The 17,162-nt window shown below is 48.0% G+C and overlaps 5 protein-coding genes across 5 annotated transcripts; all 5 read left to right on the plus strand.

Annotated features, from left to right (window-relative positions):
* Nucleotides 1-378: 378 nt before the first annotated feature.
* On the plus strand, nucleotides 379-1,920 carry DEU56DRAFT_755446 (uncharacterized protein; the record flags this gene model as incomplete). Its single annotated transcript, XM_041349910.1, has 8 exons — nucleotides 379-447; nucleotides 517-549; nucleotides 591-618; nucleotides 670-684; nucleotides 730-998; nucleotides 1,032-1,062; nucleotides 1,287-1,780; nucleotides 1,837-1,920. 8 exons carry the CDS (start codon nucleotides 379-381, stop codon nucleotides 1,918-1,920), a joined length of 1,023 nt encoding a protein of 340 aa, XP_041209206.1.
* A 3,039-nt stretch (nucleotides 1,921-4,959) lies between these two features.
* DEU56DRAFT_942303 (uncharacterized protein) lies at nucleotides 4,960-6,962 on the plus strand (the record flags this gene model as incomplete). Its single annotated transcript, XM_041358943.1, has 9 exons — nucleotides 4,960-5,002; nucleotides 5,072-5,173; nucleotides 5,229-5,363; nucleotides 5,417-5,648; nucleotides 5,705-5,762; nucleotides 5,818-6,013; nucleotides 6,213-6,236; nucleotides 6,724-6,787; nucleotides 6,839-6,962. The coding sequence occupies 9 exons, from the start codon at nucleotides 4,960-4,962 to the stop codon at nucleotides 6,960-6,962; spliced, it is 978 nt and encodes a 325-aa protein (XP_041209207.1).
* Nucleotides 6,963-10,025: 3,063 nt separating this feature from the next.
* DEU56DRAFT_799448 (uncharacterized protein) lies at nucleotides 10,026-10,893 on the plus strand. Its single transcript, XM_041353035.1, has 2 exons — nucleotides 10,026-10,365; nucleotides 10,649-10,893. Exons 1-2 carry the CDS (start codon nucleotides 10,265-10,267, stop codon nucleotides 10,869-10,871), a joined length of 324 nt encoding a protein of 107 aa, XP_041209208.1. The 5' UTR covers nucleotides 10,026-10,264; the 3' UTR covers nucleotides 10,872-10,893.
* Nucleotides 10,885-11,139, plus strand: DEU56DRAFT_716900 (uncharacterized protein; the record flags this gene model as incomplete). Its single annotated transcript, XM_041347602.1, has 2 exons — nucleotides 10,885-10,981; nucleotides 11,039-11,139. Coding segments are annotated over 2 exons (198 nt in total), but the record flags the coding sequence as incomplete, so codon positions are not given.
* Nucleotides 11,140-15,601: 4,462 nt separating this feature from the next.
* DEU56DRAFT_755449 (ABC transporter type 1, transmembrane domain-containing protein) lies at nucleotides 15,602-17,051 on the plus strand (the record flags this gene model as incomplete). Its single annotated transcript, XM_041349911.1, has 9 exons — nucleotides 15,602-15,684; nucleotides 15,766-15,792; nucleotides 15,851-16,030; nucleotides 16,081-16,398; nucleotides 16,431-16,545; nucleotides 16,599-16,623; nucleotides 16,679-16,769; nucleotides 16,825-16,882; nucleotides 16,935-17,051. 9 exons carry the CDS (start codon nucleotides 15,602-15,604, stop codon nucleotides 17,049-17,051), a joined length of 1,014 nt encoding a protein of 337 aa, XP_041209210.1.
* Between the last annotated feature and the right edge of the window lie 111 nt (nucleotides 17,052-17,162).

Consider the following 17,162-nt stretch of genomic DNA (forward strand, 5'->3'; position numbering starts at 1 on the left):
GGAATGAGGATTTCGCCAGAAAAGCTTTCCCGCTTTTTATATCCATAACATCGAATTCTTGCTGCATTATTTCTTCCTTTGTGAGTAATAGGGAGACCGTATTACGAGCTGAGGAACATGTTTTGACTACGGAACTGGTAGGAGTAGGCGTAGGAGCTCGGGACGTTAAGTTTCCCGTTCCACGTCCTTTTCCTGTTGCCATTGCCGGAGATATTAAAGAAGGAGTTTTTGATTACTACTTCAGTGGGTGTAGGTATCTGAGAAGACTGAGTTGATGTCGTAGACGCCTTTGTGCGCTGTTGGGCGCAGTACTGGGAACCGTTATTTCCGGGGTCCTAGTAGGGGTGCCGCTTGGTACTAAGCCAAGAAGCGATCAGTATGACCCTAGTCTCAGACGACCCTAGTTATTGGCCACTCATCAACACTTGGCGTATTTCCAGCTATTTTGTAGGTTCGTGAGGAGCAGTCATATTTCGGCGCTCATGTCTCGATCTGACCTTGATTGTGGTTTTCCAGTTGCCGTTGGTGTTGGAGTGGTATATGATTGGGGTGAGCATCATAACATTAGAGAATTGCTGATTTCTCACAAGTATTCCAGCCCTTACGTTCGGACAAGAGGTATGTTGATTCCATGACCAGAGCAGCCATCTCGCTAAGATTTGTTTGTAGGTCGAACTGGTCTGGGTGAGCACGGTTCCACGTCAGAAGAACAATATTGATTTGCGACAGAGACAATGTTGGTCCCTGATGACCGTTCTCTATCTGAGTGTACGTTAGTGCTACCGCGGTCCGGTCCAGAACCATGGTTCGAACCGGACTTTTGGTCCGGTTGTCCGTGGTTCGGTCCACGGTTCTCGCATCAGCCAGAACCGGACCGGAAGGCGGTTCTCGGTTCTACATATCCCCGAACCGTTCTATTTTGGTTCGGCCTTCCCGAACCGTTCCGAACTGTTGTCAACTTCGACTTCGACTTCGACTTCGACAACATTGGCCTCAACGTCAGACTGTCGTCTTCGGGATTTGCACTCTAGGTTAATCAGGCAATCTTTAGCATTTTTGAAGGTAAGCACTAACTAATCAAATTATCAATATCCTTGCCTACTGACATATGTTTGACTATGTCACAGATATATGTTAATTCAAGTCTGCACACTTCCTAGACAGTCATGATCCTCCACCGGCTCTCAAGTCTTTGTTCTGGGGCGCGTGGGTGTTGGCTCCCTGCTCCATGTACAAAACGAGGTACTGACGACAAAATTGTGAGTTATCTCTGACAATGTCTCAAGACGCCTGTGCGCTTAACGCTGACGGCTCCCTCAAGGACGCCTCCGATATCACTTTCTTCAATGACCCTGATGACGATGTACCGCTTCCCAAAGTCCCACCTTCCACCCAGCCATCGACATCAACTGCATCTACAAGAGATGCCTACTCCGTTCTACTCAAGGCTGGACATACCCCAGCAACAGTCGCAGCTGGTTCTCGGCGGTCTGGCCGTCACTTAAAGCCCTCAGCTCGTATGCGTGATGCTGACAACGCCTGTGGGCTGTCTTCAAGTTCAGGCACGAGGAAACGTGCACTGTCAAGCGCTACAGACCATCCGGCACCGAAGAAAGTCGCTATGCGATTTTTCTCGCCTCTTGACTCTGAGGACGAAGACGAAGACGAGAACGTCCATCCAGGAGAATCATCCGCCGATGAGCTGGTCCCTCAACCTGATGTCGAAGACTTAGACGACACCGATGACGCCAAGTCCGAGAATGGGGTCACCACTCAGACGGTATGTATCTGTCATGTTGATTGTCTTCCTTCCTTCACTAACACCTGTATATTTAGCTTTCAAAAAATGAACGTACAGCAGATGTTAGGACTATATTCACTCGCGGTCCTGATGGGTGGGTGTGTACCCTGTGCAAGTAAGTCGTCCATCTCATTTTCAATATATCTTTAAAACTTTCACATAAGGGATGCTGGTGAACCAGCGCAAAAGCACACCTTTCGTGGAGGCACTTCAACACTGCGCACACACATTGTTCGCCACAAGAAGACCCATTTTCAAGTGTACAAGCAGCGCTGTGATGCTGCAAGCATTACTATGCACCCTCGTGCTATTCCGCCAGGAGAAGAGCACCTTACCGCGACGCAAACAACTCTTGATGCCAACCTTGTTGCGAAACCCCCCATGTTTACCAAGGAAGGACTACTCGAATATATTATGGAGCTGGTTGTGACGGAAGACGAGGTACGTCAAGTTTTATTATTTTATTCATTCAAAGTTTATTTACATCATGCTAGGCAATACAGTTAATCGATAAGCCAGCATTCCGACGTTTACTGCAATACGCGCGTCCATCACTGACTGAAAAAGATATCCCGCATCGCACCAAATTAACAGATACCATCAAGTCTCGAGCAATGACCGTCATCAAGACTATCAAGGAGCGTCTGGCGGTGAGTTTTTGCCTGCTTATATTGTGGTCAGTCCTGAAACATTTTGTTAGCATGTTGATAGTACTATATCCATGACATTCGACTCGTGGACCTCGATTATCGGAGAGCCTTTTTTTTCGGTCACAGGCCATTACATTTGGAGTCCTCCTGACAAGCCACTGCAGTGGGAGCTTAGGAATGAGCAACTTGATTTCACCCGCATCGAAGGTAACCATAGCGGCCAGAATATCAGCCGCATTCTTGTCGAGACAATAGACAGGTATGGCATTCGTGATAAGGTGTGTGTTTAGTCTGGAGTGTAGCCATGCATTGACTTTGCTGGTATAGGTTGGATGGATGACGTCTGATAACGCCTCGAATAACGACACCGCTATGAAAGAATTAGTGAGGGCCATAGACGAGGATGGTAGCCACTGGCTCGCAGGTCCCCATCGCATACGCTGTCAAGAACACATTCTGAATCTTGCCGCTCGTCATTTCGTCGACGCAGTCGCACCTACCCCTCAGGCAACCATACTGAAAAAGATCTGTCGTGCTATTGATTCTGGTACAGACGTTGACATTGATGGATTGACTGCCCAACTCGCTGCATTAGAACATGATCCCGAAGCTATTGTCGAGGATGGCTATGATGTTAGTAACACCATTGGAAAAGCATTGGCTCTCATAGACCAGGTAAAGTCCTCTTTTTTCTTTGTCTTCGAGCCCTTATTTACATAGCATAGATCCGCAAATCACCGCAAGCTCGAGCGTTCTTCAAGAAATCATGTGAGGAAGAAGGTGTTCCTGTTCGCGAGATTTTGTCATGGGTGAGAACACGCTGGGCATCCTTATTCAAGTGCCTCGAGCGCTTCTTGTCTCTTCGCCTGGTAAGTGAGGCATGCAATCCCCTCTTTAGTATCTAATATCTTTATTTTTTTTCAGGCTGTCAACCGTTTCACACTTCTCGCTGATGAAAGTCACGAAGTCCCAAAGTTGCGCAAGAAGTCGTATAGCGACTTCAAGCTTGATCGGGCTGACTGGAAAATGATACGGCTAGTACATGATGTCCTCAAGGTAGTCATTTATTTTATCCGTCTTGTTTATTTATTTACTGATTGTTATTAGGAGCCTGCAACTGCGCAACAGTCCTTTTCTTCGGTCACGTGCCCAACAGCCTGGCAGACCATACCGACATTAGAATGTCTCGCTAATACATGGCAGACTATGGCGGGAAATCCAGAATATGCGCCTATCGAGGCCGCCATCAAGAAGGGTCTTAATAATGTCGAGAAGTACTACCAGAAGGCTAATGACTCGGACGTTTACTTTATCTGTCTAGGTAAGTATTATTATCTTTTCCTCGAGTCTATGTCTAATTTTGCTACAGTTCTCGACCCCAACTATAAGTTAGCATATGTCGAGAGCCGATGGACTGAGGCAAAGGTCGCGAGCGGGAGGGCTCGTCTTCAAGCTGTGGTAAGTACTATTCGACCTTGAGTATCCTGCCCGTCTCTAATATAGGGTACTTAGTTTGATTACTACTACAAAGCGCCTCCACTGGCAGGCCCAGCGCATGTCCCAGAACCAACAGCCACGTCAACAACAACAATTTGGTACGGTCAATCGTGGATGCGCAACGCTATCATGGCGCGGCAAGCTGCAGATCAACGTGCGCACGACCCTCATCAAGAACTCACCTCATATCTCACCTCACCATTGGAGGAGACGGATGATGTTGTGGCATGGTGGGGTGTGAGTACTAGGTCCTACCTATCAGTTCCCGGCTTACATTCTTGATTAGTTACATTCCCTGCTGTATCCAACCCTCGCTCGTGTTGCGCGTAATTACCTGCCAATTCAAGGCAGCGCTGTTCCATCTGAACGCGCTTTCTCCAGTGGGGGGATTACATCCACTCTCCGCCGCAATGCACTTGCGCCATCCACATTCTCCGCCCTACAGTTGATGAAGGCAGCTTACCGGAATGGACATATCTCAGCAGCAGTAGAGGCAGAGGGGCACGCGGCTGGTGTGTAGTTGGACTAGCCACTCAATATTGTATCTATGTACCATATCAATGTTTTTCTTGCGCTTGAAAAAATTTACGGTTCGGTTCAGGTTCAGACCAGAAAAAAACCGAACCGGACCGCAAAGAACGGTTCTCGATGGTCCGGTTCTGGGTTCGACGATTTTGTAGAACCGGACCCATGGTTCGGTTCTCGGTTCTCGTCCAGGACCCTCTGAACCGGACCGAACCGGACCACGGCAGCACTAAGTGTACGTAGCTTGCCTGTTGTGAATTTCTGCTGACTTGACAATATCCTAGGTGCGCTATCTTGGCTTTTTTTATATTGTGTATGTTCAGAAGGTTTGACAATTGGTGTCGTGCTAATCTGCTATCTCTCACAATCAGCATAAACATACTGGGTATGTCTTCTCGCATTCACAGTGTTTGTTTTTTCTCACCAGTGGCATACAGGCAGTGTTCCGACTATTTTGTTGACAGATGCAGTGAGTCTTCTGCACAGATGCCTGCTATTCCCATTCAATTAATCGCGACACCCTGTAGGGGTGAGTGTCATTCTTGACCAGCTTCTTCGTTTACTATCATAACTGCTACAGATGTGAGTCTGTTTGTAGTGTGTGATCCACCAAAGGCCCATCACTCACCGGATTTCTCAGGCCGGATAGTGTACCTCATATATGGTTGGACGGATGTTGTGGTATTTCCAATGCTGTGTGGTGAGTTGTACAGTAACAAGACCTATGATATTGACTTGACTGAAACATGTTGCAGTCATCTTGATCACTCGGTTACATGCCATGTATCAACGATCCACAAGGATCCTGATATTTCTCGTCGTCGTGTCCTTGCCTATCAACATTTTCGACGTAGTGGCCAATGCAATAGTAACAAGGCATGATTCAGGAGGTACACTTAATTGTAAATGAAAAACGTGCATAACGCTCACTGATGAATACAAGAGGAACTCATTCTCTCTGGCACCTATGCGTGCACGATTGACTATGCAGACAATTTCTCACTTGTGAATTCCATTTCTTGGATACTCAGCACTGTCTGGGAGGTCCTCGCGATGTGTCTCGCAGTCTGGATTGCTGTAAAGCACTTTCGTGAACTGCGACAACATTCAGCAGGAGGGATAATTGGCGACTGTTTCACGGTGTTGATAAAATCTCACGTGTTTTACTTTGCGAGGTGAGCTCATATTGTGAATATGCTTCCCTTTTCCGCTGAATGATTGCATGTGCTAGCTTTGCTGCCGTGTCTTGCTTCAGCCTCGTAATTAATTTGTCTCCGACGATCTTAGCGGTATGTCAATATTTCGCTGACCTCTGCATTCGGCCGCGGTTCATCATTTCTATAGAACCCATTTTCCCTCGAAACTCAGATTGTTATTGGTGTTGCCCAGATTTTGCAAGTCATACAGTGCTATGTGCTAGGACCGCGCCTCATCCTAAGCCTTCGAGAATATCACGCTCGGCTCGTGGCTGACTCTGATGCAGCAACCGGCATGACCTCAATCGCTTTCCAGGAGCGCGTGCAAATATCGACAGGCAGTGGTGTGTAGCACGGGAGATGCTCGATGAAGTTAGCGGTAATCTGGTGCTATGCAGGGAGCAGGAGAATTTGACTTTTTATTCTGGATTTTCAAGTGTCGTCGTGGTACTTATTTATTTCGTGGTGCAGAGTGAATTTCAAGGAAAGATGGGCCTTGGCACATATTTCGTGTAATATGTATTCAATTTATTTGTTCCGAAGAATGTTTGAAAGAGACAGGACAAGGTGTTGAGTCAGACCTAGGCCAACCCTAGGCCATTACCATATCTTTCGCATTTACGTTCGCAGACTCGAGTCCCCAGGCTGAGTTAGCGAGGCGGCGACGCTGTTGATTTCATTTGGATCACGCCCTGACTGGCGTTTCTTAGTCAGATCCTTGTGCACACTAGAATGAGAAGTTGTAATTTGCGAGGCTGTCATGCATGAGCATCTGGGGATGCAAGGAGGGACCACGAATGTTCCATTGTAAGGAGCGGCTTCGCACGTTGAGAACGTGCATTCTCCTCTTCGTCAAAGGGGACGAATAGGGAAGGCATGGATTGTGTCCCTGGTGGTATATATGCTGCTTAATGGGCGGAGCTGCTTTGGTTGCACTCGAGGTTTGGATGGCGGCGACTTTGGTGGGGAGCTCTCGGGTCGTCAACTTCTCTCCGCCCTGCTAACCTCCTCAGCATCTCCCTGGTCGGTTGCACTGACCTGCACCGTGGCTTAGGCACCCCAGCCTACATCAACTCGATACTCTCGTGGCTCTGTAAGTTCGGGCGCAAGATGAGAGGGTATGTTCTACTTTTGTCTTTGGCCTTCTCCTGACATCGCGTCATCCTCAGGACACCGGTGGTCGCTGTCGCCCACGGTTGGGACCTAGTGGATGGCTCCGGGCGTGGAACGTGGGCCCCGCTTTTGAAACCGAGGACACCCACTGGGCAGCTCAATCTCCTGGCTGGGTTGTGATTGCAGGTGTTGCTAATGTTCCATCCAGTGCCCGCCGTGTCCGGGTGTGGCGTCGTTACGAGTCTGCTTCCTCTCCAAGAAGCTCAACTTGGGGAGGGGTTTAAAACGCCAACGAATCAGTGACAAAAGACTCATTCTGGACAAGAGGAGAAAGAAAGGTCCTGGGGAAAGGTGAGATCCTCGATTTACTAACTTTCTTGATTGTCTTCGAGACTGCTAGTATCTGCTCGAGACGCTATGCAACGATATTGCACGTGCTGATCATGCACTGTAATTGCATGGAGTATCGAGCTGATCTGACACGCGACGGTTTATTTCCATGTACTTCCACACCAGGCCCAAGGCAGTGTGCGAGTTCTGCGCAAGCAAGTGTTCTCTGGTTAGTTAAACGGTCTTCCCGTCAACATTGACCTCCTACAGTTATTGCCGCACGACTTGAATTTCTGCTTCTCCGCCACTGACTGCAGGAATGGCTATGAAACTCGAGCTTGTCATGGACCGTGCTTGCAGGAAGGAAGCTGATAGGCAAGCCGATGGCACTAGGACTTCAAGCTTTGTGCTTCGCCATTGATAAGTCTTCTTTGGCACGCGACTGTAGGAGGAACCTTCCCTCTCATTGATATTGGGGATACAGGCATAGCAAGTTGTATTTTGAAACAATTTTTTAGATTCCTGAGACCGGCGCCTTGAAAAGACGTCGACTTCACCTCAGAAGATCGCCACGAAAACAGCAGCATGGGTTACAGACGTGTCTTATATGTGGAGATTTACGGCAAGCCATGACTCGTCAACAACAGAAGGATGATAATCAGAGGGGGCACTGAGAGGGCCTGAGGGGTGACGAAAGGACGGAGAGATAGGTATAGAGCGCCGAGACAATCTGGGGCGCATGTTCTTCCAGGGCGACCATGTGTCGGGGCCAATGATTGTAGAGACAAAGTCGAAATCCAACAATGAACTGCGACCAAGCTATGTTGCTCGATAGTATGGATGTGCTTCATATGTCAGGGGTATACTATAGGAACGTGTGGGGAGGTGTCGAAGCTTGGAAGACGAGATGTTGAAATGCCGTGATAAGAACAGAGGGAAAAAACGAAACGAAAGGTGATCCAAAAGATCGTGGAAGGTATCAGGAAAGAGTGATGACGTTCGGACTAAAAATAAGGAGAGATAGGTGGGACATAGAAGGTGCGTCCGCAACCTGGTAGAAAGAGCAACAGTGGTCGGAACGCCGAGGGTTGGAGTGAAATTCAAAGAGAAACAGGATGGCAGACGTCGGAAGATGCACCCGTCATCCGGTAGAAAGAGCGGTGGTGGTTGGACTAAATGAATGACGATAGTTGGAACGAGGTTCAGCGATATTATGCCGCACTGCCCAGCTGGATCAGAGGCGTCGTTGGTTATGCTTGGAGCGTCCCATGTGAAGGAAAAATGAATGCATGTGCAGCTCAGCCAGATGAACAAGTGTGGATGTATCGTGAAGGAGAGGCTGGGAAGATATAAGGGTAGAATGGCGGGGATGGAACAGGGGAGTGCAGAAGATACTTTAAGAACGGAAAGGACGTCCAGCTGGGAAGGAGGGAAGGTCAGTGAAAAAGAAATCAGTGTCCAGAAAGAAACGAGGGTGAAAGGAGAAAAAGCATTTTTGCTCACCAACACAACCGATGTCAGGCTTTACCACATTCTAGAAGCAAGAGGTACGAATATGACTTTGGTTGACCAACGGCGCGCAACATCGGCATTGTCTGAGTTAGTATGAGGATTGCGAGAATGCAAACGCAAAGGTGCGAGTGTGCGAGTAAGAGAATCGTCCGTGACTCAGATGGTGTGCTCGAAGCTTCAGAGCACAAAGCATGAGGAGAAGGAGATTCTGTGCTTGAACCAACATCCTCCAGTATTTAGAGCGTGGTCGCTCTCGATTCAGAGCACATGGACAGGCCATGATCGTATTGTGAGGTTCACATCGTGAGTGGTTCGTTGGACGGCATGATGCGCAAGTGAAACTGCGACATGGGATTTCTTGATGGAGAACCACGGACAGGCGAGGGCGGAAGGATATGGGCAATGGCACTTTCACTGGACGGAAAGAAAACTGTGCACGGGAGCGCGGCCACGGAAGCGTTCAGCGATGGAAGACCGACAGATAGATCGTAGTTGGAACGTGCGGTCACTGAATATCGCAAGCAGGTCCGATGATGGAACTACCCTCGTTTGAAAAGCAGAAAGCAGAGAAATCGAGGTGGGCCCAATCAAGACGGAGCAGCAATGTGTGGTCTTGCATATTCACCGTCAGGCGACAGAATAGTATCAGGCAGAGTCAAACGATCTGCATTTGGAACACTAAAACAGGCGAGTTCATTGTCGCGGTCTTATCGAAGACTGGGGAACAAGTACGTCGTGGTCATCGGCCAACACGAAACTTTACTCTGCCTCGAACAAATTCGCACGTTGTTTTCGACAGTAACCTCAGGCACAGAACTCCATCGCTTCAAAGTTCAAACTTGGTGAATTCCGTCGCACTTTCACCCAAACATAGTGTACTGGCGTGCGTGGGCTATTGGATCTGGTATTGAGAAGTGATGGGACACAGAGCCCCGTAACCGACCCAGACAGCCATTTAATAAGCCAGGAGGACTGCAACACCCTTTCGTGTATCGTTCTCTCGGGATGGAAAATACATCACATATAGCGGATACGACAGCAACATCACGTCGCCGCCGCCGTCTTGCCTTGACGTCATACTCTCGCATTCGACTGCCTTCCATCCTTTTCTCACAGAGCTATCACAGGTTGACGCTACAAATCCTCTCACAGAAGATTCAGAGGGGGGAGAAGACCTATATAGCAACTTTTTTCAGGTAGGCCTCGTTTCGTCATGCGAAGGGTACCATTGATGATAAACATTCAAAGCCTTATCATGCTTCGGCACTGTCTGGTCCCTCTCCTCGTTCCAAGCGTCCTCAGCCTTACTCCGCTCATCGCCTTTGGAACTTCCTCATCCCCTCTCGATATCGTCCTACTGCAAGGGGGTCCATTGCGATGCAACAACACCCCAAACACCGTCTCTTCCGGAAGAAAAAAAGGTAAGCAGTGTATTAGGTGTCCCTCCTTATGATGTAATTATACATCACCTAATCTTCAGAGAGTCTACGTAGCGCCTCCCCCTGTGAAGGCCACCTCGAAAGCTCAGACTGGTCAGTCGCCCTCAACAGTAGCTCAACCTGCGTCGCAGCCACATTCGACCCCTCACCATCAGCCTGAGGCACAGACAGCGACACAACAACCTACTCAAGAAGAAGACTATGGTTGTTGAGGCAATTTTTGCCTCGCGCTTTGGTGTATCCCGCGCTGAACTCGTCTCGCTGTCTCTGCTTCTCAGCCTGCTGCCCCGTGATGTAACTCTTCCTGTTCCGTATTTCCATCTATATGCAATATATTTGCTTCGGTAGTGACTGATCTTTGGATACGCGATTTACGCTTACTCTCTTGCTTGGTTAGGCTATGTATGTTGTTTTTGTCGGCATCTCCTTGACACTCCATTCTAACTGTTGGTAAGCAAGTCTTAGGAGGTGTTCGACATTCGAATTCCGAAGGTACCAGCACATTGTCTGTGTCCTCCAAGAGTATAGTAGTCACCATCTCGCCTCTCTCGGTCCCAGATTCTAATTGAGCCCTCTAGATCTCTGTCTCCAGCAGTCCAGGACTCGTGGACCTTCAACGGTCTATCTTCTCTCCTCTCGAACAGGCCGCGGACCCAGGCTAATTTCCAATGCGGGTGACGTGAAGTGCCGCTACCTCTTCCAATGCGCCCGGAGTTACATCCAGGAATCACATTCGAATTTCTGGAGATCGGTCGAGAACTCTATCGAGTTCGTGCTCACGCATCCGAACGGTTGGGAAGGTCAATAACAACAACAGGTAACAGGTTAGACGCGCTGTCGAGATCGCTGGTCTCATCTCATCTGAGGAGCAATATCACGTGCAGCTTTTGACTGCTGGCGAAGTAAGTCTTCATTTCTGTTTTACCAGCATGATTGCATCGGATATATTCTCTAAAAACCTTATAGATGCGTCAGATTACTCGGACGAGGATGGATATAAATCTGACAACCAGGGAGTCATCGTTGTTGATGCTGGAGGCGGAACTATCGATCTCGCCTACTCAATGAACTTATCTCCGACTTCGTTCGAGGAGATTGCCACAGCTGAATGCGAACATCAGGAAAATCCCACTCTTACAATCCTCGAGAATTTCATCAAATTCCGTCAAGGCATGAAAATCGTACATCGGCGAATCGAATTCTCGAGGATGGGATCAGATATCCACCAATCACCACTCCGTCTACAGCCTCTGCATTCTCAAATTCAGACAACATTTCTGCATGATCTGGAGGCTCTGCATTCTCGAATCTTGATCTTTAGTGGGTGTTCTGGGGGGGTTGGTGTACTATGTAATCCCAGTAGTAACCGGCTCATGTGAGATATTGACGGTATTCCACACCAGGCAACCCTACGAACAGCGGATGAAGAAGTCGACTTCATCACTCCAATCAGCATCGACTACATGATGGATTTAGTGTGGTACGTTTCGTATCGGGTTTCATTGTATTCAATGTTGAAGGTGTGCGCCGGCAGCCAGACCGAAGAACAACAAGTCAGGCTTGATGCGGTCATTAACGGTGCTTCTCGCTCTTCTTTTCCCCCATGTTGCTATCTTGAGCTAGAGATGGTGTTGTATCTTCACCAGATATCAATCGCGGAATTTCAACCATGATGCACATGTCTCTGGCTGTGAAAACTGATGCCTCTCACCACCGCACCAACTCCACGATGCAAATTCGAAAATACTGCGCCCATCATGCATGATGACCAGCATGTGAGAATGGCATCAGAAGCAAGGTGACAAAATCACGAACAGTTCTAGATGTTCTTTCATCTTTTGCGGTGTTCAAGTTCTGCCCGTGCAAATGTGTTATGCACATTTTTTTCTACGTACTGTAACATTTTTCAATCATTATTTTTACGCTGATTAAGTACAGGCTGGTAACACTGGCTATTAGAATGAAAATCAACGATATAAAAGATCTACTGGTACCTGTAGTGATCGACTTCGATAGAAGGACAGACACTGCCGCACCAACACTAAACGATTTTGCCATTGGCGTGGGGTGCGGTGATCGCTGGCATCGACCCTTCAGTTCGCATCACCGGTATTTTATTCAAGTCCCGCTACATCACTTCGAATGTGACATCATATCTATTGACAGGAACGAATATCGCGAATCATTCCTCGATCTCTTTTTGGTCATCTAAGCACTGGATGGTGGTGGTATATCTAGCACGAATATCATCGTCATATGTCCACCAAGTTCCCTTCTCCCTCACATCCATCCTCAGTATGACCCTAGTCTCAAACGACCCTAGTTATTGGCCACTCATCAACGCTTGGCGTATTGGCAGTTATTTTGTAGGTTCGTGAAGAGCAGTCAGATTTCGGCGCTCATGTCTCGATCTGACCTTGATTGTGGTTTTCCAGTTGCCGCTGGTGTTGTAGTAGCGTATGATTGGGGTGAGCATGATAACCTTAGAAAATTGCTGATTTCTCACAAGTATTTCCAGTCCTTACGATTGGAAAAGAGGTATGTTGATGCTATGACCGGGGCAGCCATATCGCTGATATTTGTTTGTAGGTTGAACTGGTCTGGGTGAGCACAGTTACACGTCAGAAGAACAATGTTGATTTGTGACAGAGACAACGCTGGTCCCTTATGACCGTCCTCTATCTGAGTGTACGTAGCTTGTCTGTTATGAATTTGTGCTGACTTGACAATATCCTAGGTGCGCTATCTTGGATTGTTGTTTGTCATGTATGTTCAGAAGGCTTGACAACTGGTGTCGTGCTAATCAGCCAACTCGCATACTCAGCCTGAACATCCTGCGTATGTCTTCTTGCATTCACCGTGTTTGTTTTTTCTGACCAGTGGCATACAGTCAGTGTTCAGACGATTGTGTTGACAGATGCAGTGAGTCTTATGCACTGATGCCTGCTATTCCTATTCAATTAACCGCGACACCACCCTGTACTAGGGGTGAGTGTTATTCTTGACCAGCTTCTTCGTTTACTATCATGACTGCTACAGATGTGAGTCTGTTTGTAGTGTATGATCCACCCAAGGCCCATCACTAACCGGATTTCTCAGGCCGAATACTGTACCTCTTGTGGGATTGGACAAATGTTGTGGCATTTCCAATGCTGTGCGGTGAGTTGTGCAGTTACGAGACCTATGATATTGACTTGACCGAAACATGTTGCAGTCATCATGATCACTCGGTTACATGCCATGTATCAACGATCCAGAAGGATCCTGATATTCCTCGTCGTCGTGTCCTTGGCTGTCAATATTTTCGACGTAGCAGTCGCTGTAATGGTAACGAGGTATGCTTCAGGAGGTACACTTAATTGTGAATCAAAACTGTGCATGGTGCTCATTGATGAATACCAGAGGAACTCATTCTCTCTGGCACCTATGCATGCACGGTTGGCAATGGGGACAATACCCCACTTCTGGGTTCCATCACTTGGATATTCGGCACTGTCTGGGAGGTCCTCACACTGTGTCTTGCAGTCTGGGTTTCTGTTAAACACTTCCGTGAACTGCGACAACATTCAGCAGGAGGGATTATCGGGGACTGTTTCACGGTGTTGATAAAATCCCACGTGCTTTACTTTGCGAGGTGAGCTCATTTTGTGAATGTGGTTCCCTTTTCCGCTGAATGATTGAACGTGCTACTAGTTATGTTATCGTGTCTTGCTTCAGCCTCGCAGTTATTTTTTCTCCGACGATCTTAGCTGTATGTCAATCTTTCACTGACCTCTGCATGCGACCGCGGTTGATGATTTCTATAGGACCCAGTTTCCCTGGAAGCTCAGATTTTCCCTGGTCTTCTTCAGATTTTGCAAGTCATACAGTCCTTTGTGCTAGGACCACGCCTCATCCTAAGCGTTCGAGAATATCACGCTCGGCTCGTGACTGACTCTGATGCAGCAACCGGCATGACCTCAATCGCTTTCCAGGAGCGCGTGCATATATCGACAGGCAGTGGCGTGTAGCACGGGAGATGCTCGATGAAGTTGACGGTAATCTGGTGCTATGCAGGGAGCAGGAGAATCTGGCTTGTTTTCTTGATTTTCAAGCTTCGTCGTGGTACTTATTTATTTGGTGCTGCAGCGCGGATTTCAAGGAGATCTAGATATAGTCTTTGCAAATATTTCGTCGTAATATTTATCCAAGTTGTTTGTTCCGCAGACCATAATTGACACTCCGGATTCGAGAGAGGCGAGTTATGCCATTTGGCTTGTTCATTTATTTGCGTTCTCATTCAGATCACGCTCCTACCCTACAAAAAGCTAACAACGTCATAACAGATCAAGACATCGACTCGAAAATTGTACCCATTCATGTGATGATAACGTAGGTGAGCATCTCGCAGACTATACAACTCCCCGCTGCCCATTCAAAACATCGATACGTTAACTGCGGGCTGCATTATGAAATTAGTATGGTGCATTCTGCAATCAGTTTTCGTCAGTCGCCTTAGGCCAACCCTGGGCCCTTTCCACATCTTTTGCATTTACGCTTTCAGACACAAGTCTCCAGGCAGAGTTAAGCGAGACGGAGATGCATTTCATTCGGAAGCCCTGACTTGTGTTTCTTAGTCAGATCCTTGTGCACAGAGCTAATAGTTGTGATTTGCGATGGGCTGCCAATAGGGAAAAGGGCTATCGGGCATGAGCATCTGGGACGCGAGGAGCGATCCTTGATGGCCCGTGGGCGTGACTGCACTCGGATGGAGGAATCTTTGGTGGGTAGATCGCAGATAGAAAGCTAGTGCAACCTTGTGAAGTGAACACTCTGTTCGCGGAATGAGATAGCAGAGCAATGGCAAGATGGGGCTGGGTGATGGGTCAGTGGTACGTAAATCAAGGGTGTGTTAAAAAAACAAAGCCAGGGTTGTTGAGGCTGAGGTACGTTTCATTAGCCTGGCGACTACCAAACTTCGCAGAAGCTAGATTGAACAGTGCCACGGGGCGACAGGGCAGAGATTAGTGGCGCATTCGTAGTTCTTCATGGATGTACCGACATCCTTCTTGTCCTGCAACCTGCGATAGCATAAGAGAAGGACAGCGTACAAAAGTATGTACTCGTTCCACCCAACGACATCCTGGTCTACATATGCAGATTGGTTGCTTATCTACCATTCAGCATCATGAGCCTGCACTGTCACGGTGAAGCCAGCTGGTGGTGCGGACGCCTAGAAGAAAGTCAATTCGTGGTGAATGGGGATACATAGCACATGCTAGCAATTTGGACGAGGTTTGCAAGTCGGGGTAGCTGGCCAGTCGGAAATGAGTGGAATTGCGTGTGCAAGGCACATGACACTGTGCAAGGACGGGAATTAACCATAGTAGTACCGTACTACTACTAGTACTTAATGCTAAGGGCTCAAATTTACCGACTCAAGTGTGTCACAGCGAACACGTGACAGAGCGTGTCATTGTGACCCGACGTGCTTCCGCGCTCCGGTGTGAACACGACAATACCACGCGCAGTGCGCACCCTGCTATAGCACGGACGACCATGGCACCCGCTAAGCTCTCAAACACCGTTGCAGCGACAGGGAAAGACCTTCGCTCTTTCTTCGGTGGTGCTGGAATCATTCGGTGAGTGTTGCGTTCAAAGTATTGATGACATGTTTTTATTGATTTTCAGATGTTGCATTCGGTTATGCGTGCGCCTCTGAGCTTTTTCGAGACAACGCCAACGGGACGGTGCGTTACATTGAACTATCCAATGATTTCTTGAAGTATGAACCATCTCGTGTTGCAGTATTTTGAACTTGTTTTCTCGCGACACATATGTTGTCGATCAAATCCTGGCGCGAGTGATCCAAAATATGGTACGCACGAGCGCGGTCTGCGCTTCTATCGTATTGGTCATCGGGTTCAGCTTCCCGCCCTTCTTGATCGCTGTCGTTCCGCTGGTGTGGTTTTACTCCAAGGTTACCGCGTACGAATGGCTTTCTTCTTCTTCTAGAATCATCCTGACACTATTGATAGGTACTATCTCTCGACGTCGCGTGAACTCAAGCGTCTAGATGCGGTGTCCCGCTCACCCATCTTTGCGTGGTTCTCGGAATCCCTGGCCGGAATTTCCACCATTCGGGCCTTCGACCAGCAATCTGTTTTCATTGCCAGCAACGCGCGCCGTATTGATCGCAACCAGTTGTGCTACCTCCCCAGTACTTCCGTCAACCGCTGGCTTGCAGTCAGACTGGAGTTTGTTGGAGCAATCATTATTTTCGTCACAGATGTTTTGACTGTCGCTGCCGTTGCGACCAGTGATGTTGATGCGGGATTGGTCGGTCTGGTTCTGTCGTATGCTTTGAGTACGACAGGTTCACTGGTAGGTGGCTGTACTTCCGTCTCGAGGTATTGCTCACTAAGCGACCACAGAACTGGTTCTCCTCGCTTTCAGCAGGTCAGAGGCAGCTTTTGTGTTTCGCGAGGGCGCTCTTGCGCAAGGTACGCGCGTTCGTTTTGATTGATTGTGAGGTTTGACGGCCGACACTCCCTAGACTAAAGTGCTCGTTCTCGATGAAGGTTTGTATGAGCGAAGTCCTGTTCTTCTGCAAGGCTAATGTGCATGATTCTGTAGCAACATCTGCAGTTGATCTAGATACCGACAGAGCAATTCAAGAAATTATCCGGGGTCCAATCTTCCGCGATGTGACCATTCTAACCATTGCGTATGTCACATGTCCATCGTCGACGACTAGTAATGCTAATATGGTCAACATATAGGCACCGCTTGAACACGATCATGGAGTCTGACAGGGTTCTAGTTTTGGATGCTGGAAGGGTAAGAATACTCGAATGTCGTTCATTCATGATGTATTGATTGGCCAATTTAGATCGCAGAATTCGATTCTCCACAGAAGTTGCTGGAGAACAAGAGTTCCATCTTCCGTTCTATGGCGATGGAGGCTGGTTTAGTTCAGGCCCAGCCTGATGATGAAGTGAAAGCATAGGTGAACGTGCCTAATCATGCATGTCCGAGAATCTAATGTTATAACTACACATATTTGTTCTTGCTCTCGTCTTTCTCTGTCAATTATTTAATTGCATTCATTGATGAAGCT

This window comes from Suillus clintonianus (genome assembly GCF_016758775.1).
Source record: "Suillus clintonianus strain FC179 chromosome Unknown DEU56scaffold_29, whole genome shotgun sequence".
Classification (NCBI taxonomy): Eukaryota; Fungi; Basidiomycota; class Agaricomycetes; order Boletales; family Suillaceae; genus Suillus; species Suillus clintonianus.

Coding starts and splice junctions, on each gene's coding strand:
- DEU56DRAFT_799448 (XM_041353035.1), top strand. CDS start 10,265: ATGGTTGTTGAGGCAATTTTTGCCTCGCGCTTTGGTGTATCCCGCGCT. Junction 10,366..10,648: donor CTGCCCCGTGATGTAACTCT/TCCTGTTCCGTA, acceptor TCTAGATCTCTG/TCTCCAGCAGTCCAGGACTC.